The sequence below is a fragment of the Acomys russatus genome, chromosome 1 (assembly GCF_903995435.1).
Source record: "Acomys russatus chromosome 1, mAcoRus1.1, whole genome shotgun sequence".
Lineage (NCBI taxonomy): Eukaryota > Metazoa > Chordata > Mammalia > Rodentia > Muridae > Acomys > Acomys russatus.
Window position 1 is genome coordinate 65,399,841 of NC_067137.1, and position 17,720 is coordinate 65,417,560.

Here is a 17,720-nt window from a genome sequence, read left to right on the forward strand (position 1 = left end):
GGCTCTATCAGGAACTGGGATAGGAGCCACTCATGTGAGAGTTTGCTCACGTTTCTGGCTTCATCCTGCCCATGTTCTGAAAAGCTAAGTGAAGTTGAACCGAGAGCAGATGGGCTGGTTTGTCTGTCAGAGGATATTTCAGATTGGGAAAGCATTCAGGCTGGGAATAAGAAGGCAGGGATGATTAAAGAGATCAACACCACTGAAGTGAAATCTCCTGGGCCACCCTGGAATGTCCTGAAGCGACACCCTGTAGGCTGCATCTTATGGGGATCCTAAGCTAAAGGGGTTCCCTTGCTCCTCAAAAGCAACTGTATAGGAAAGTGTTTCCTCTGGGGTCAGCACACAAAATCAGATACAGCGATGGTCCAAGTGGGCTTTCTGCATCTTCAACTGGCAGAAAAAACTTGACAATGGACGCACCATCCTCATGGTATTAGATTTGAAGGCCTGAAAGATGAAAGATGGGGGTACCATGGAGAGCAACTGAGGCCAGGTACCATGTGTCGGGGTCCCAGTCCCTGCAGTGGAGGCCTTGGAAGGCCATTGTGTAAAGTTGTGAAGGTGAAGCTTCAACTGCCTTGGGTACCCCAGCATATGAGAGATGCCATGGGACATCTGCTAAGGAGAACTGCAATATGGTGGAGTGAAGCTTGTCTAAGTCTATTAAAGAAGCTGTGTGTGCCACAGGTAGTGGAACAGTGAGGGGTAGGAGTCGAATACCTCAGCCCTTTGGGACCCAGGCAACATTATTATGAGTCCCAGATGCTGGGCAAGGAGTCACATGATTTGGTGATTCCCAGATTCTTCTTTTTTTGAAATAATGTTTGTTCTGTGTCAATATGATAGAATTAATTTTTTTTTTATTTTATGGGAACTTATAGTTAAGAAAATTTTGACTTTTAAAATGTTGGACTTTTTTAAAGACTGAGGGGACTTTTAAAGTTGGACTGTAGTTCACATTATGAGATAAACATAAGACTTTGGGAACAAGAGATAGAAGGTTTGGCTTAACATGATGTGCCTGTATGTCCCATTGAGAAGGAGCAGAGGCATGATGGGTAGCTTTAACTGTCAATTTGACATAAGCTAGAATCATCTGGAAAGGGAGTCCAGATGAGGTATGGCCAAGATCAGGTTGACCTGTGGATATGCCTATAAGGATTTTTTTTTCTTAATTAGGTTAGCCAAGGGAAGACCCTCCTTGAATATGAGGGGCACCATTCCCAGGATTAGGTCTGGACTGTGTAAGTAAACAGAATGGGCTGAGCATAAAAAGCATGCATCCATCACTTCATTCTCTGTGTTCTTGACTGGGCTGGAACTAGCTAGTTCATCTTCCTGCCTTTGCTGTAACCTTTGGTTAGTTGCTTTGGTGAGGGTGTTTTATCACAACAGCAGAAACAACTAAGTGATCCAAGGTTCAAGCCCACAAAGTTGAATACTACTAGTGCCTCCATATTCAATCTTTACCTTCACCAGGCCAGGCTCTCTGCCCTTCCTTTCACTTACTTTCCCATTTTAGCCCTCGTTGCTCTTGATGGAGGTAAAGATAGATGCACTGTGGGTTCCTCAGTAGCTATGATGGCTTCAACACCTACCATGATACCTGACAGAAGGAAATGCTAGTTGATAGAATCAATGCAAGCCTTTGGAGTTTTCTTTCTAAATGTGGGGTCAAATCATCAGCTTTGCTTCAGGATTGGTGTTCCTTTCTTGTCTCTAAAACAATCACAATCTGCAGCATTTATCACTCTATGACCTGATTCCCCAGCATTGTCCAACTGTGCCAATCTGGTATCTCCCCTCCTGAGTCCTGAACACAAGATGCACTTTTTTTGTCTCTGTGCTTGCTTGTAACCTAATGCCTATGAGTCCTAGTTACCCAGAAAACTCCTGTACCCATGCTGCCTCCTGAACATAAGCCCCTCCGTTGCTGCTGGGGCAGTTCTCCTCTTCCCTGCCCCTATGCTTGGCATCCTCCTGTGCCAGAGGTCTCACTCAGAGTTCGGCAGGCAGGTCCATCTACCTGAAAAGTCTGCTACAACAGGGCCCAGCTGAGTGTCATCCCTGGTAAGAAGTCAAACAAAGAAAAGTGGCAGAGAAGCCACTGTTTAGGGGAACGGTAATGGGCTTAAATTTGTTAAATTGACCCCTTTGCCGTTGTTTCTTAGTGAAAAGTAAGAATCATTTAAGCACATTTTAAAATGGCTGCCCCCCTCCCCTGCCTATTAAGATGCAGGGTGGCAGCACATTAGAATCCAGGGTTCTTCTTATTCCTTATTCAGCAGAAAGGCCCACGCAAAAAAAACGGGGAAAAACTGACGTATTTTGGATTGACAGATGTCAAGGGACACTATCGTCTAATTTCCTTGTTGATTAATTTGAAGGTAATTTCCTGGTAACCCAGGCTTCTTTAAAAAATGTATTTTAAGTGGCATGTTGGTAAAAGAAAATTAATTTCTCTGCATTAAACTTGCCAGCTTTTGAATTAATTGCATGAGCATAACAATCAATTAATAAATGTTAAGCAAACAAGGGAAAATCGGTCAATTAAAAATGACAAAATTGCTTCCAAGGGTAGATAAAGCATAAGATTGTCATAACGTTCACTTCGAACTTGAGACTGCCTGACTCAGTACAGTTCACTTCCCACTTTTCTGCACAGCACTCAAATCACCGAGGCTTGACTATGCTTTCTTATAAATAAGTCACCACCTAAGTAAGCCCTCCTCGCTGCTGTAGCAGCATTCAAGAAGCCAACACAAGTAGCAGCCTGGGAGAAGGTCACTGCTTTGGGAAGGTGCACCCTGCACATGGATTCCAAAAGAGGAACCTTTGCCGGGTATATCAGCATTTTCTAAATATTACGCTCAGCCAGGAAATTCTGTCTATTGTCTTCCTCAGATAATTTCTAGAACCTGGGCACAACTGAGAAATGGCAGGACCTAAAGACACTGTTGGCCTTCTTAAGACACTCAAATCAAATCTCCTTAAACATGGCACCAGCTATACTGTTATACCTGGTGCTGACCAGAGCCCAGGAGTCACAGGCTGACACTGTTTCTAGATACTGAAATCTGTCCACACATAGGAAATATGTTTCTTTCTGACTGGTAAAAGGTCCTGGGGGATACACAGGCCATCTTACTGGGGTGCATTGTTAGGCTTGCTTGGCCTACTAGGCTTGTCCCCAGTCTGACTCACAAGTGTATATTATTAGAAACTGCCTTCCTTGTTCTATCAGACATAGATGCAAAAGGAAATCAGGCCTTGCAGAATATATAGCGTTATTCCCCTATTTTCCCAGGGGCATTTATTACAATGGGTATGTGTGATATTTCTGGAATGTCTCCATTTTAGAATTATAGGAGATCATTGAACAAAGCTTGGAGGAAAGTGTTGACATCCAAGAAGTACATTTAAATGGCTTCACCCAGCTGAGTCATCTTCATTGGAATGTTGACAGTTTCTCAAATGTAATATAACCCAAATAAAAGCCATCCCAAAGGCATTCTGCCCTCCATCAGCCCTTTACACCTCTACAAGTACTACCACCCTCCACGCTGAGACTATGGACAAAATATAGGCCTGACTCAGTACTGCTCATTAATACATTAATACAGGCCCATTAATACATTAGACTCAGTACTGCTCCACCTCAGACTCATTAATACATTAGACCCAGTACTCCTCTACCTCAGACCCATTAATACATTAGAAACTCAAACACTGGTCAAGTTGTCAACCCTACCTTCAAAATTCATCCAAAATGCAGTGAGGATGCATTACGTCCTCCTGAACTACCATCTTCCCCCTTGTCTGGACCTCTGTGGGAGTATTGTAAGTGATCATCATGGTTTAACGTAGGTCCAGAGAGCAGCCTTGTAGAACCCAAGGAACATCCAACAGCTCACATCAGTCCTCCTTGTCAGCCCTAGGCGTATCCCGAGAGCCTAGGGCAATGTCGGGCAGTAGATTAATCTCTGTGGCGGTTTTGAATGACTGAATGAAAGTATGCAGCTCAAATGGCATATATGGGATGATACAGCGACATCTGAACATCTGAAAATCATTATCTGACCACATTAGAAACCAACAAGGAACAGGGCATCTCCCTTTGAGTCTAAGTAATGTACACACCTGACAATCACCCACTCACCTCATCTCGCCCTACAAAATTGTTAATGGAAAAGAAGACGTTGCGGATGAAGGAGGGTCACTGCCTCTTAGAGCCTCTCTTTGGGAACCATGCCTGCCTAGACCAAAGCAGAACTAAGAAAGTAGATGCTGATCCAACGAGGCTTCTTTCTCAGCTATCATGAACTAGAATAATCAAAAGAGCCATTACTAATTTTGTTTTTGTTTTTTGGGGTTTGTTGTTGTTGTTGTCGTTTTGTTCGTCTGTTTGTTTTTTGCTAAAATTCCAGAGAAATGGCAAAAGATGTGATATTTTGACACTAATGAGGCTATACCCAAAGAAATGTGGTTTTAATTATAATAGATTTGGGAAGAACTGCAGGAGAGCGGCATGTTCCACTCAGATCTGGGGAAAGTGCATTAATATCCCATGGTTTTGTTTTATTTAGCCTTTCCTGGCTGTGTAGAGCATCACCTGCGGTAATGGGCGGGCTTCTGGGGACTACATCAAATAGAGGCCTACAAAGACATTTTTATGATTTCCTCTCTCCTGCCATGGATAGGTACTACACTACAGAGGAATATTTACTCTGCCTTGTCCTACAAGTTTACAAGATTAGTTTGTTTGGTCACTGACACTTGTGATCTGACACAACCTTTCTAGCAGCTTCCATCCTTCAAAGGCTGAAAGTCACCACTTCCTGCACTGGCTCACCGTGCCTTTATCCAGGTTACTGCAGAACTGTCCTTCCCTCAAAGGGTGGATCTGTGCTGGGTGTGAGCACTCGTGGTGAAGCCTGCATACGAGCACTGTTGCTGATTGCTTCATTAGAACCCTCTGTGTTTCCAGGGCCATATGCTTTCAAGTTTCTCTAAATGGTATTAGGGAAAAAATATCCTCAAGGCATTATTTTTAAAGGGGACTTCAAACGTTCCCCAAGTTTAAAAAAAAAAGGACAGCACGTTTGAACTCCAGGGAGTTGCAGGAGAAATCTCACTTAGCAAGACTGTGAAAATGGAGCCATCTTTTCAGTTTCAGGGGGAAAGAAAGTGCTGGTCACAATCAGGGATATGTTTGGAAAGTGGATGGAGAAAGATGCGGAAAATCTCCAAATCCTTGTATCTTTACCATAAAATAGCAAAGCAGATCATGACTTGAGGTAGGAATTTTTTTCAACAAGTATTCCTTTTTTTAATGTGATCCAGTGGGGAAATCTGAATACTCTCCCACATCTTCGGGGTGCCCAAGCCTATAAATTCTTGCCACTTTGTTCCCCACAGGAGAGAGATCTAACATGGCCCCCTTTCTCTGCGCTTGGGTTACATGGATTCACACTGACTTTTTAAAGAGCAGAAAGCCAGGCCACAGGAAGGTAGAAGCCATTCCTTTGGTGATGCTTTATAGAGGTTCTGTCCCAGAGGTCAAATTCTCCAAGTTCAAACTCTCCACTCTTAAATAGGTCCCAACCTGATTGGCTGTAATGATGTCTGGTTATGAAACCTGAGAGGGCGTTATAGGTGTGGTGTTACCTATCAGAAGGACTCCCGGGACCCCACCCCCCATTGATAATTCTAATTTCTTATGTATACTCTATATTCAGTCAGAGGACGGTATGTGGTATGCTACGCCGTGAACGTTAAGAACTGATCCCTCTGTGTGTAGGTTTGTATTAAATTGAGATGCTTCCCATTTTCGCTGTCTGTTCCCACACTGGAGTTCCTGGTGTCAGTTTGGATTTGGCATCTTGAGCATATTAAGGTTTTGCTAGTGTGTATGATGTTATTGCCAAGAGCGCACTTGCAGCAGTCTGCACTAGAACAGGCTTTGTGCCAATTACTTCAAAAAGTATTCTTGGAAATAAAGGGAAAGAGGGAACTCTTTTTTTTTTTTTTTTTTTTTTTTTTTTTTTTTTTTTTTTTTTTTTTTTAAGGTTGTAGAGTGTGGTTTCTATTTTAATTTTTAAAATCAATCTTCCCAAAATGATGACTCCTTTCAGCTTTGGGCTGTGCATCCTGCGCCCTGAGCTTTGCTTTAAGTCTTTCCACAAAATGGAAATCCTGATAAAGACATAGAAATAGCACCGGGAATCAACAGGACTGAGGAAAGTGCTGTCGCTGCTGACACCACACCCCACCCCCACCCCCCAGTCTATTTAAACAGCTTCAGAAAAGAAACTGCTAGAAGCTGGTTAAGGAGTTTCCAAATGTGTGACTGTAAATGACGATCTCTAATCATGGCTGAATAAACCAAATGCAGCAAATGAGCTGGCGGCACGCACAGAAGGCCCGCGAGTGCTGGAATTGCATCTGCTGAATGGATAATGACCCGTGTCAGTGCATGGGTCTTTGGAAAGTTAAAGTCCTAAGTTTGATCAATTCGTTTATATATGTACACAGACACAGAGGCAGACAGACATGCACACGCACTTGTGCGCACGAGCACACACATACACCCAGAGACACATGCCCATGGATGTACATATTTAGAAAAAGAAAAGAAGAAAATGCCTTCTGACATATCATTCTGAAGGATAGGGAAAGCATTGGGCAAATGATCACTCTTAGGTTTGATCATTAAAGAGTGTTATATCTAAATTCATAGAATACAGGAGTTTAAAAATATTTTCTAAAATACATATGGCCTACCTGTTTGCTTTAAACAATTTTAATTATCAAAAAATTTTAATGGTATAGTATTATTATTTATGTTCTTCCTTTAAGAGAATTAAACTGTTCCACCTCTGGAGACTGCCCTTCACTGATGATCAGCCTGACTGTCAGGTCTGTGGACGACTCTTTAATTCCGAGACCTCTGTGACAGAGGAAGAGAAGGGCTGGCCCTACTCTGTAGCTAAATCGTCTCTTCAAGGTTTTCTTTCCGGTTAAAGTACAGTCATCATCTCATAGTTCTTGCGGATGAAAGAGGAGCAGAGCAGGGCGTGCCTTTTGCGGAGCCACTTTCTTGTTTCCTCTTGGCCAGGACTGCCATCTTCACACAAGGCCACTCACAGCTGGCCCTGAGCATTTGTTAGATTTGTTATAGCTTAAAGCATCCAAATAAAATTCTGCTAGCAAACTCAAGAGCAAAGTAAGAGACTTAGGACATGACTGGTTGTCCAACTCAGGAAGTTTTATGTAAAACGCACCAAGGTGTTAAGCAGCAGCTGGAAACACATCCCTGCATTTGTTTCTAGCCAAACATAGAAATATATTGGGTCTTTCCTAATAAGATAGAAGCCTATGGGCTCTAAAGTCAGTCTACCTCATACTGTCGCATTTCTCTGTGGGAATCGGAACAGAAGGAGGAAGTGGGGAGCCAGTTTTTATTCCTTGCCTGGCATTCAACTTGTTCCAACCCTTTTTTGTTTCCTGACATGGTTGGAAGATACAATTGCAGCCTGTTATGTCGAGAACTGCCTCTCCACCCTGTCAGTGGCTCGAAGCCACATGGGGTTCTGGGGGCCAGGAAGGGCGATGCCCATCCTCCACGGCAAGTGACAGGGAAGGAGAAAGTTGCCCTCTCCTACAGTGGCACAATGGTGCTCTGTCCTTCTCTAGGAGACTTTAATGTCGTAACTGAATCAGGTGGAATTTGATCAGATGTGTACAGCCCAGCCTTCTCACTTTGCCACGCAACAATTTATAGAGGTGTTTCTACCACGGTCCTGTTTTATTAAATGATATTTGAAGTGTTCCACTCTTAGAGAAAATGTGGTTTATATCCTTGGCATACATTTACATAATCTCGTTAAGGAGATCTCAGCAGCTTAGTTAAACCATCCCAATAAAATTAAAAAAAAAAAAAAAAAATCTTATCTTTGGTAGAAGAAAGACTATTTTCTCCAGAGGGAACAAGAAGCAGATATGGGGTCTGGGCCCATTTTGAGAACTTCAGCTGTAATTGTAGTTCTATTTTTCATGTTAGGTATTTGAATTTTGTTAAAAGAGATAGATGAGTGGTAATTTATGTTTGGAGGACACAGTTATATAAGGAGAGAATGCTCTATCTGATGTATATTAAATGTGGGTTTTAAAAACGCATTTTTAGTTGTTAATAAATAAATAAAAATAAAACAAGGATGATGAATTACCAGCATTCTCTCAGCTCCCCCACTGGAGCCATCAAATTAAGGGTTAACCTCCCAGGATCCCTGAATTAATCAGGAGCTGAGCCAGGGGCAGGATTGGGAGGGGGAGGGGATTGGCAGAGCTTAGCCTCCCCCAGGAGGCTCCCAGCACAACAGAGCATCCCACTGTGGTATAGCCACTGAGAAGGCAGAGTCTCTCACAAAGGAAAGAGCAGGCACCGGAAGCATGCCCCTGACCCACAGCAGCTCAGGCCTCCTGCTCATCAGGTGCCAATCCTCCGTTGTCTGGGAACCAACGGCACCAGGTCTGACTAGTTTCCAGGGCAGAGTTCATTGTAAATGCCTGCTTTTCTCCTTTGGAAGGCAGGCTATGATGTGCCCCCTGGGTGGCCTTTATTAGGATCCATAGGTTCATCCAGCTCTCTGTGGAGAGAAGCTGCAGCTGGGCAGACAGTAAGGCCTGCCAACCGCTGCCATGCGAAGCTGAGGTCTTTCTGAGAGTCAGAGAATCCAAAGTTGTAGGGATGGGGCCTGGGAATCCCCCTTCCTTACAAGCACACACAATTTTAGGAAGCACTAATTCCGGACGTTGTTTCTGCTGGTTATTTAAACAGAACCCCAGATATCAACATCAGCTATTTTATGGTTTCTAATTAAAGAGCTCAATGTTCTTTCCCTCTGCACCTGGCCCTTTTAATCATTTTAGGTATGTGTGCGCTGAGCAATCTAAGGGAATTCCTTCTGTGAGAGCAGCACTGCCATGTTCGCACTTATCTCTGCCTGACTGTGTTATCCTCCAAAACCTGAGCACCTCCGGGTGAGAACAGGAAGATTCTTGTCCTTCCTTCCCTGCACCCTGCTGTCCACAGTCTTCGATGTCCTGTAGCCTTCCCTTCACTGGCTCACAGTTATCGGTCAAGCACCATACAGTATGCTCCTGTGACTTCACACTTCCGCCCTACTCACCTCCACCCAAATCTGAGGAGATGCACAGTCCCTGAAAAATTAACGCTCCCCACATAATTATAGCCCCTCCCACCAGGAAGACTGATTTCTGCCAGAATTCTTCTCTGTTGAAGCTGGTCAGACCTCTTCCTGGTACCCAGACTTGTCCTTCTCTTCCCCACTAGTGTCAAGCCCACTGGAAGCTCTCCCTACAGGCTCCACCCACCATCATCACCCCTGTTATTAAGGAAGCCTCCCATCATCCCTGAATTCACAGACACCTTTCCCGCCTACCTGATAACATTTCAGGACCGCCTCTCCTCCTGTACCTCCCCCCTCGGCCCTGGAAGAGAGCTGTCTTATCATGTCCTGCCTGCCCATAGTCTATGTCCCCTGAATCATCTCTGCACAATCTTGCGTCTCTTTGGCAAGTCAGCCTTCCCCACTTGAAGTCCCCTGTAACTCACACCATACCTACAGTTTTAAAGTCTGCTTCTAGGACTAAAATCTGAGATCACTTAAAGAAAAGGGAAGTGAAATGCTACATCCCGCCTCCTATGGAGTCTAAAGGTTCTGGGCTTTCTTCTCCACCCTGCTTGCTTCTATGAAGGGACCTGGTTACACCCAGGGCTCAGGGAGGAGGTTGTTGGTTGGTTGGCTTTCAAGCCTTGGGCGATGATCTTGGTGGTAGAAGTTAGGGATACAAATTTGTTCAAGTAGTCTCCAACCCTGTGATTATAGCCTGAACACTCAAAAGAACATCCCAGAAGAATTTGTGTGAACTGACATCTGCAAGGTCAATATTAGTATGCTGATGTAAATGAAGGGGCTGGGCTCTAGGCTAGTGATTTTGGTTCCATGGACAGGCTAAGCCCTTATCTCTCCCAAGTTTGAGGCCACCTCAGCGTCTTCCTCATTTAAATAACCAGCTGCCTCTTGCTCTTAAGCTACTGGTTGGATATAATCTATATTCTAAGCCAGACTTCTACAAGAGAAAGAAAAGAAAAAAGACCAGAGTGCCAGAAGGAAGCTCAATTTTTATGATAAATTTAGGCAGGCTCCCTTAAAGGACAAATAAAAAGTCTCTGAAGATGTTCTAAACCCAGAGACCTGTAGAGGTTTTGTTTTGTTTTGTTTTTGTTGCCTATAGTTCTTTTTGTCCCCTGCCCACCCTTGCTCTCTGCTGTGCTTTACATCACATGGAAAATAATGTCAATACCTCCTTTTGATAATATAACATTTCCCAATATTAGAGCTAGGATTTCTTTCTGAAGGAAAGGAGCCTAGCTTCCAGATGCCAACCTCCTCTCCTAGAGTATTGACAGAGACGGTTTTATCAGGCTCTTGCAGTGGGCTTGCTTATAATGAGACAATATTGAGAGACACATCTAAGTGTGTATCCCTAACAGCAGGCAAAAGCAAGGAGCATATGGCAGGAAAAGAGGTGGAAGTACGTCCAGGCAGTGTGGCTTGTTACCACTCATGCACTCGCCGGTGTTCTGCAGACTGCTGTGTGGCATCACACACGCACCACTCACCAGAGAAAGCTGCAAGTTAGGCCTTGACTTTTTCCATCTTGGGACAACCAAGCAATGCAGATCGGCCTGGCCTGCGGGCAGTATGACAGAAGGAATTGAGGAGCAGGGGCATAACTGGCTTTTGCATCTCCTGACGATAAGAGTTTTGGAGAGGAAGTCTGAGGCCCAAACTTAGGTGAACTTGAGCTTAAGGGAAAAGAATCTTATAGTGCCAAAGTTATCTTAAAGAATATCTGTAGATTAGAGACCAGAATGAGATGTCCCTCTAGAAAGCAGAGGGAGTTTTAACTCCAATGTGATACCGAAAAGCCCCTATTGACTGTCTGAAACAGTTGCCCTCTGAAAACCCCACAAGGCATTAGTGGGGATCTAGTGGGGCTGACAGGGCAGCACTACCATGTACATTGTATTGGGTATTTGGTTATAGAATCATCCGTATCTTCTTCTTTCCCATCATTTTCTGTCTGAAGAAATATTGCCCCGGCCAAGATAGATGGTTTACCATGGTTACCAGAACCAGGACCAAATTTGAAAGCCTGTTTCCAATTTTGCTATTTCTACCCCATAATCTCTTGAATTTTAAAGAGGCCGTGTTATTTTGTTTAATATTTGACATAACATTAGAATTGGGGCTGATCTATCTGTATTCATAACCACTCCTTCACTTCATGAGGAGCCGGGAGCCATTTAGAGTGTGGCATCTAGAACTGGGGATACCATAACAAGCCTGAGTTTATTTCAGGATGTTGCTGCCAGTGGAAAAGAAGGGCATCTAGGAGCTTTCAGAAACTATTTTCTCAATGTGGGTGAGCGTTTGCCTGCATGGATGTCTATGTGCCGTGTGTATACAGTGCCCATGGAAGCCAGAAGAAGGTGTTAGTTTCCCTGAAGCTAGAATAACAGTCCGTTACGAGCCACTATGTAAGTTCTGAGAACTGGACCCAGATCCTCTGGAACAGCAGCCAGTGCTCTTAGCTGTGAACCATCTCTCCAGCCCCACCCATCCACCCCTCTTTCAATAAAAGTACAAATTCTCCTCTTTTCCCCCTGATATATATAGTCTAAGACCCCCCATGGCAGCACCTGTAGCCCAGGGATGGAGTCTGCCCAGTATGTACAGGGCTCTGGCTTCAAGATGATCCCTAACAACAGTAACAGACACATGAACAAAAACACTCCCCTGGATGCCTGAAACCTCAACAGTGCCAAGCCATATTGCTATGTTCTCCCTATGAGAAAGTTGAATTTATATGCCAGCATTAGATTCACAGGAATATAAGCCATTATAAAATGGATAGTATAACAATATACTATCCTAAAAGCTATCTGAGTACTCTCCCTCCCTCTCACACTTCCTCAATCTCTCGCTCTCACAAGGTTTCTCACCGTGCTGTATCTCCTGACCACAGCTGACTATGACAGCATATGAAGAGAGGGTAGTCCCAACTGTCAGAGAGTAAGGAAGCCTCTGCTTAGAAAAAACCAAAACTATACATTGCCTTAGGCTTCTGGTACTGGACAAAAAAAAAAAAAAAGCCTTTGGCATTTTCCTCTTATCTATATTTTCTCCATTGATAATTTTATTGGATTTCTTAGTTTTTAACTATCATCTCTAAGGGGAAAAAAAAAACTTCCCAAACAATACATTGAACTATCATCACCACTTAGATACTCATCTCTTGATTTCAACCATCTCTTGGTCGCCTTTTCCATCTCCCCAGGGTGTGAAACACAGACTGATCCAAGAGAAATTCTGTTTGTCCCCACACTGGTCAGATGTTCCTGCATTCCTGGTTGTCATTGTCATCATTGTGCTATGACACATCCTCAAAAGTCATGGCACGTGGCAGGCGGCCCCGCCAGTATAAGCCCTGCTACGCAAGCATGAGAACCTGAGCTGGGGTCCCGAGCACCACAGCAGAGGTACGGAACCCCAGCTCTGGGCAGGTGGAGACAGGGGAACTCTGGAATCACTGGCCGGCTACCCTCACTGAGTGGCTGAGTCCCAGGCTCAGTAAAAGATTCTATCTTGAAAAAAAAATAAGGTGGAAAGAAATAATGGTCGACACTCAACATTGACCTCTGATCTCCAAACTATGCACATACATGAATATGTGCACACATGTACACATGCTCATGCCCCCCACACACACACATACATTCATGTCATGATGTCTTTTCTCAGCTTCTACTGATATTTAGGGTTCATCTCTCTCTTCTGCTGCCATGCCAACTAAAATGTCCCTAGAGCCCAGGGCTCCCCCTACAGGTCCAAGCTTCCTGCACTTTATTGTTGGTCTCTTTATCTCACTGTTCCATGATTTTACCTACGTCAACAATATGATATTGATTTCATGTAGTCTTCCTAATCTATTCAGCTGAAATTTTTCTTCCTGCCCTGCACTCACAAAGAAATCTCCATCATTTTCTTATGAATGTACTTGCTAGACCAGACATAAATTAATAGACATTTCTACTCAGTACTCTCAGTGGCCTAGAAGTCCTATATGTAAATATTGATGCCAGGACCCTGCTCCCTGGGATACTTGCTTTATTTGGCCTTGGGTATAGCTAGGGAGACTTTCAGAGCCCTTCTCAATGAGTCCAATGTGTATCAAGGTTAAAGAACCACTGGTGCAAACTCCAAACGCATCTGGCAAATAGTCTTTAGTCGCTAGCATCCTCTCTGAAACTTTATATATAAATGTTAGGGTCTCAACCCAGTCCTACCAATCAGAATCCTGGAGGGGTTGGGGTGGAGTGGGAGTGAACTGGGAATCTACTGGTGAGAATGTCACATAACTATGACTGAGAGTCACTGTCTCCATCAGCCACATCATCTCCTTATGAGCACCATGGATATTTTGCCGTGCCTCAGTCTAAACTTATTGCAGATGAGGTCATACTGGAATCCCTATGGTCTCTTTGCACCCAGAAAGATCACACATCTCTCTTCAAGCTCACTGAAAAACCAAAGGACATCTTTGCTAAGGACACCTGGCCTACTACGTCCATAGGTCCACACCCAAGGACTCAACCAATGACAGCGGGAAAATATGTGAGGAAAAGTCATGGCATCTGCACTGAATATACACAAATGTCTTTCCCTGTCATTATTACTAAACACCACAATGTAACAATGACTTATACAGCAGTTATTTTGTATTAGGTAGTAGAAGTAATCTAGGCCTAACTCCACATGTACAGGCGGCTATGCATAGGGTCTATGCAAATACTACACTATATATAGAACTTGAAAGGGGCCAAGCATTGGTGCTTGCCTGTAACACTAGCCTTCAGGAGACTGAGACAAGAGGATAGTGAGTTTGAGGTCAAAAGGAGAATTCTGAATTATATACAGATTTCAGTACCTTAAGGAGTCCTGGAGCCAATCCCTCAGATATGGAGGGATGCATGTGTTTGTTCTCTTTATGGCAGGCTTCTAATATTTTACTTAGTGACTGAGAAATAGGTAGTCATTTCTCTTGGTATCATCAAGTATCAAAGCTAGGATTTGAACTCAGGCCCTCTTTACAATTCTTGCTCTTTTACCTCTTAAGTCTAAAAGCAGAAATGAAATTTAAAAAAAAAAAAAAAGCTCTCCACATATTTTTATGCATGCTACAGGCAGTCGGATTCTCAGCATAACCCATTACATAGAGGTAAAGGCATTACAAAAACAAGTTCCAGAAAATATATTAATTTAAACCCAAAATTTAATCATGAGATCCAAAAGAATTTCATTCAATCCCACCCTCTCTCTTCCCTTTTTTTTTTCTTCCTAGTTTGTACAGCATCCCAAAGACTTTTCAACATCTTAGCTTTCACTTCTAAGCAGTCATTCTGAAGATTCATAGTAGACTTTACCTAGGGTAGCAAGCTGCCATCTGGCATGTATTTCTAGTGCTTCATTCAGCAAGAGCATGGGCATAAAAACAAAAAACAAAAAACAAAAAACAAACAAACAAACCAAAAAACCACCAGGCATAATAGCATTCAAATGACACTTGCGTGAGACTCAGAAACCTAGGCTTCAGGCAACTTGCCATCTCTAAGCTAGGTGACTGGGCAGATAATGGACTCCCCAGACCCTCTGTCCTTGCCTAAAGAATGGAAAATTTCATATTGTCATCCAGATATGTAGTGTTATCATCTATCCAAAAAATAGGACATTGACCAGCACTAAATAGATATTTGGTCCTTAGCCTTACTGCTTGGTGTTAAAGGGAAAGGTGGTATTTAAAAGTCAGAGAGTCCTTTGCCAACTGCAAAGCATCTGTGCGGACAGCCTCCTTTGTTTCCAGAGTGTGACCGCAGGATGGTCACTGTTATCCCCATTTCACAGGAGGAAAACGTGAGACACAGAGAGGCTGAATGCTTTGCCCCAGGTGACAGCATCAGAACACTGCAAGTCTAGACCCAACTGAACTCTGCTTTGTTTGTCCTCCAACGCCACGATGGCCACAGCCAAGCTTGGAGCCCAGAGAACAGGCAGATGTGACACAGGGGCTCCGTCTCCATATCTGCCTTCCCTACGTGTCCTCCAGCCCAGATGCCTTGAAACTGCTGCAGAGCAGAACACCGAGCAGGGATTATTCGCTATATCATTTCTGGGGGTGGGTTTTTCTGAGCATGTATAGATCTCTGTGTTTCTAAGCTGAGTTTTCCTGATAAAACAGGACAGATCATGATAAATGAGCATCTATATAAGCCTAGCTGGGAGGAGGACGGGACTGCAGCGCCCCTCCTGTGGAGTTAATCCTGTTTCTTTTAGCTATTTCTTTATTAGTTAATGAGGTCTTGCAAAAAAATAAAAATAAAAAAGTGTGTCTCTGATGGTGTTTTAGCACCCTTGCCTCCAGGAATGGTTTCAAATATTCATAAAGTGCCTCATCTGACCAAAGCTTAAAGCAAAGGTGCATTAAGTATGAATTTACTCAACTTCAAATGTGGGTGGTCGAAAAAAGCCGCTGCAGAAATAACCTAAATAATCCTCCTGGCTGGTGTTTCCCCGGCTCCTCGGCTCTGGGCACTCATGTGAAGGGTGACAGAGTAGAGGTATTATTTACAACAGCCAGGGCTCTGAAGGGCAGCCCTGAAAGCTTTGATCCTGCTTCCTGACTGACAGGAGTGTGCACTGCTTTTGGAAAACAGAATAACTTAAGAGAAGCAAAAATAAAATGGAAAAGGAGTCACTGGTGAAGCCCCTGGGAAGGAGAGCAGACTCCAGATGCTGTGGCATGGTTCTGGAGAGGCGAGGCAAGGCGAGGAGAGGAGAGGGGGACCTGGTCCTGCTTGGCTTCCTGGTGGCAAGGGAGCAAGTGTGGAATTGTGACAGGTGGGGTGACGCTCATGATGGATTCGGAGAGCAAAGCAGATGTGGGAACTCAGCCACTAAGCAGAGTTTCTTGTAGATTACACCACCTGAGTCTATTTGGCTTTGTTTTATGTGATCCACACACAGGAACAGGGGCCTCAAATGCAGCAAGAGTTCACACGTGCATGTATGCGCGCGCACGCGCGCACACACACACACACACACACACAGAGAGAGAGAGAGAGAGAGAGAGAGAGCGTGAATTTCCAAGTCTGATAGACACGCCCCATTTCTGTCTTCTCAAAGCATAGCCATAGGAGCTCTTCATGGTTCCCACCCGTTTATGGCTTTGCTTTGTCTAATGTATCCTTTCTAGAAGTTGACCCTGTGGTTCTCCTCTGGTGGTTCTGGGTGGTAGGGATCTTTTGGCTGATCAACCAAACAATTGGGACCAGTATTTCAGGGGCAGGTGCTTCTGAGATGCCCCCAGAGTGCTATGCATCTTCCTGACTCTACTGGAGTGTGAGTGCAAGGAATGCATCACAGGTCGAATCCCCCTGGGTGCTGCAGTCAATGGCTGAACTCCTGGTAACACGGCACTGCCCGGTGAGACATGTCCGTCATCAAAAGAACCCATTCATATCATAGCCCTGAGTCTGTTATTCAGACTTTTGTAAAAATTTGCTGAATTTCCCGAATAAGGGAAATCTCTGAGCCATGACTTCCAGGAAACAGATGGCCATGTAATCTCTCTCACTACAAAATCAGAGAAAGACATCTCTTACCAACAAGGCTAGTAACTCAAAACGTTTCCTTCCACAGCTAGCTCAGTGCTCAGCATCTTAGTCATAGGATCTGATGAGGAGTTTCCCATAAATGCGGAAGCGGGGGGTGGGGAGTCCCTAAAAAAATAAAATGCTACCCCAAAAAAGTCATGTAGAAGTGATCTCTGGGCTTTGCTATGAATACACGAAGGGCGAGCTGACAGCCACTGGGACTACAGCAAATACAACCTAATACCGGTTGTTCCCAATGAGATTTTCCTTTCCTCAGAAGAAATAACCTTGACTTCTGGGATGTGCAATTGACTGGTGTCCTGTACTTAATATTCTTTTTTCCAGGTGATTCACATAACAGGCCGGCTTCGCCTCAGAGTATCGCTGTCCCACGGGAGGACCGTCCCCAGCCAAATCATGGGCCTCGTGGTGGTGGCCCATGCCTTGCCTCCCCCTACCATCAATGAAGTCAGAATTGACTGCCATATGTTCGTCACTCGAGTAAACATGGACCTCAATATCATTTACTGTGAAAATAGGTACTTTGTTTTCATGTTCGTTTGCCCATTGCACACTGCCCATTGGGGAAGGTTTGTTTTTGGCTGCCTGAAAGATTTTACTTTCCCAGTGAGGTTCATTGTAAATCCTGATCTTGTTTTTAATGGCTGTTTGGACTGACACCAAACATGCTTTTTATCTGAAATTTACATTGCTCCCCTGATTTACATTTGGGACAACAATTGAATGAATTGGGTACCCAGACATCCATCCACTATAAAGAAGGACCATTTTGGCTGAGGACCCAAGTAGAGAGCAGGGCTGGGATGTTATTGGCAAAATGATGCAGTGGAAGACATCTCCTGTGCCTCGGGGTGACCTGCTTCCCACTAATTCAAGGGCCTCGCCTCCTGACGGA

General features: G+C 44.1%; 1 protein-coding gene across 13 annotated transcripts in view; it reads left to right on the plus strand.

The window, feature by feature from the left end:
* The window catches only part of Npas3 (neuronal PAS domain protein 3), an 845,822-nt gene that overhangs the window by 803,690 nt on the left and 24,412 nt on the right, over window positions 1-17,720 (plus strand). For all 13 annotated transcript variants that reach the window (XM_051146005.1, XM_051146022.1, XM_051146014.1 and 10 more), the window contains one exon: window positions 17,150-17,343. In XM_051146005.1, coding sequence (XP_051001962.1) covers window positions 17,150-17,343 — 194 coding nt within the window. The remainder of the gene's footprint in view (window positions 1-17,149; window positions 17,344-17,720) is intronic.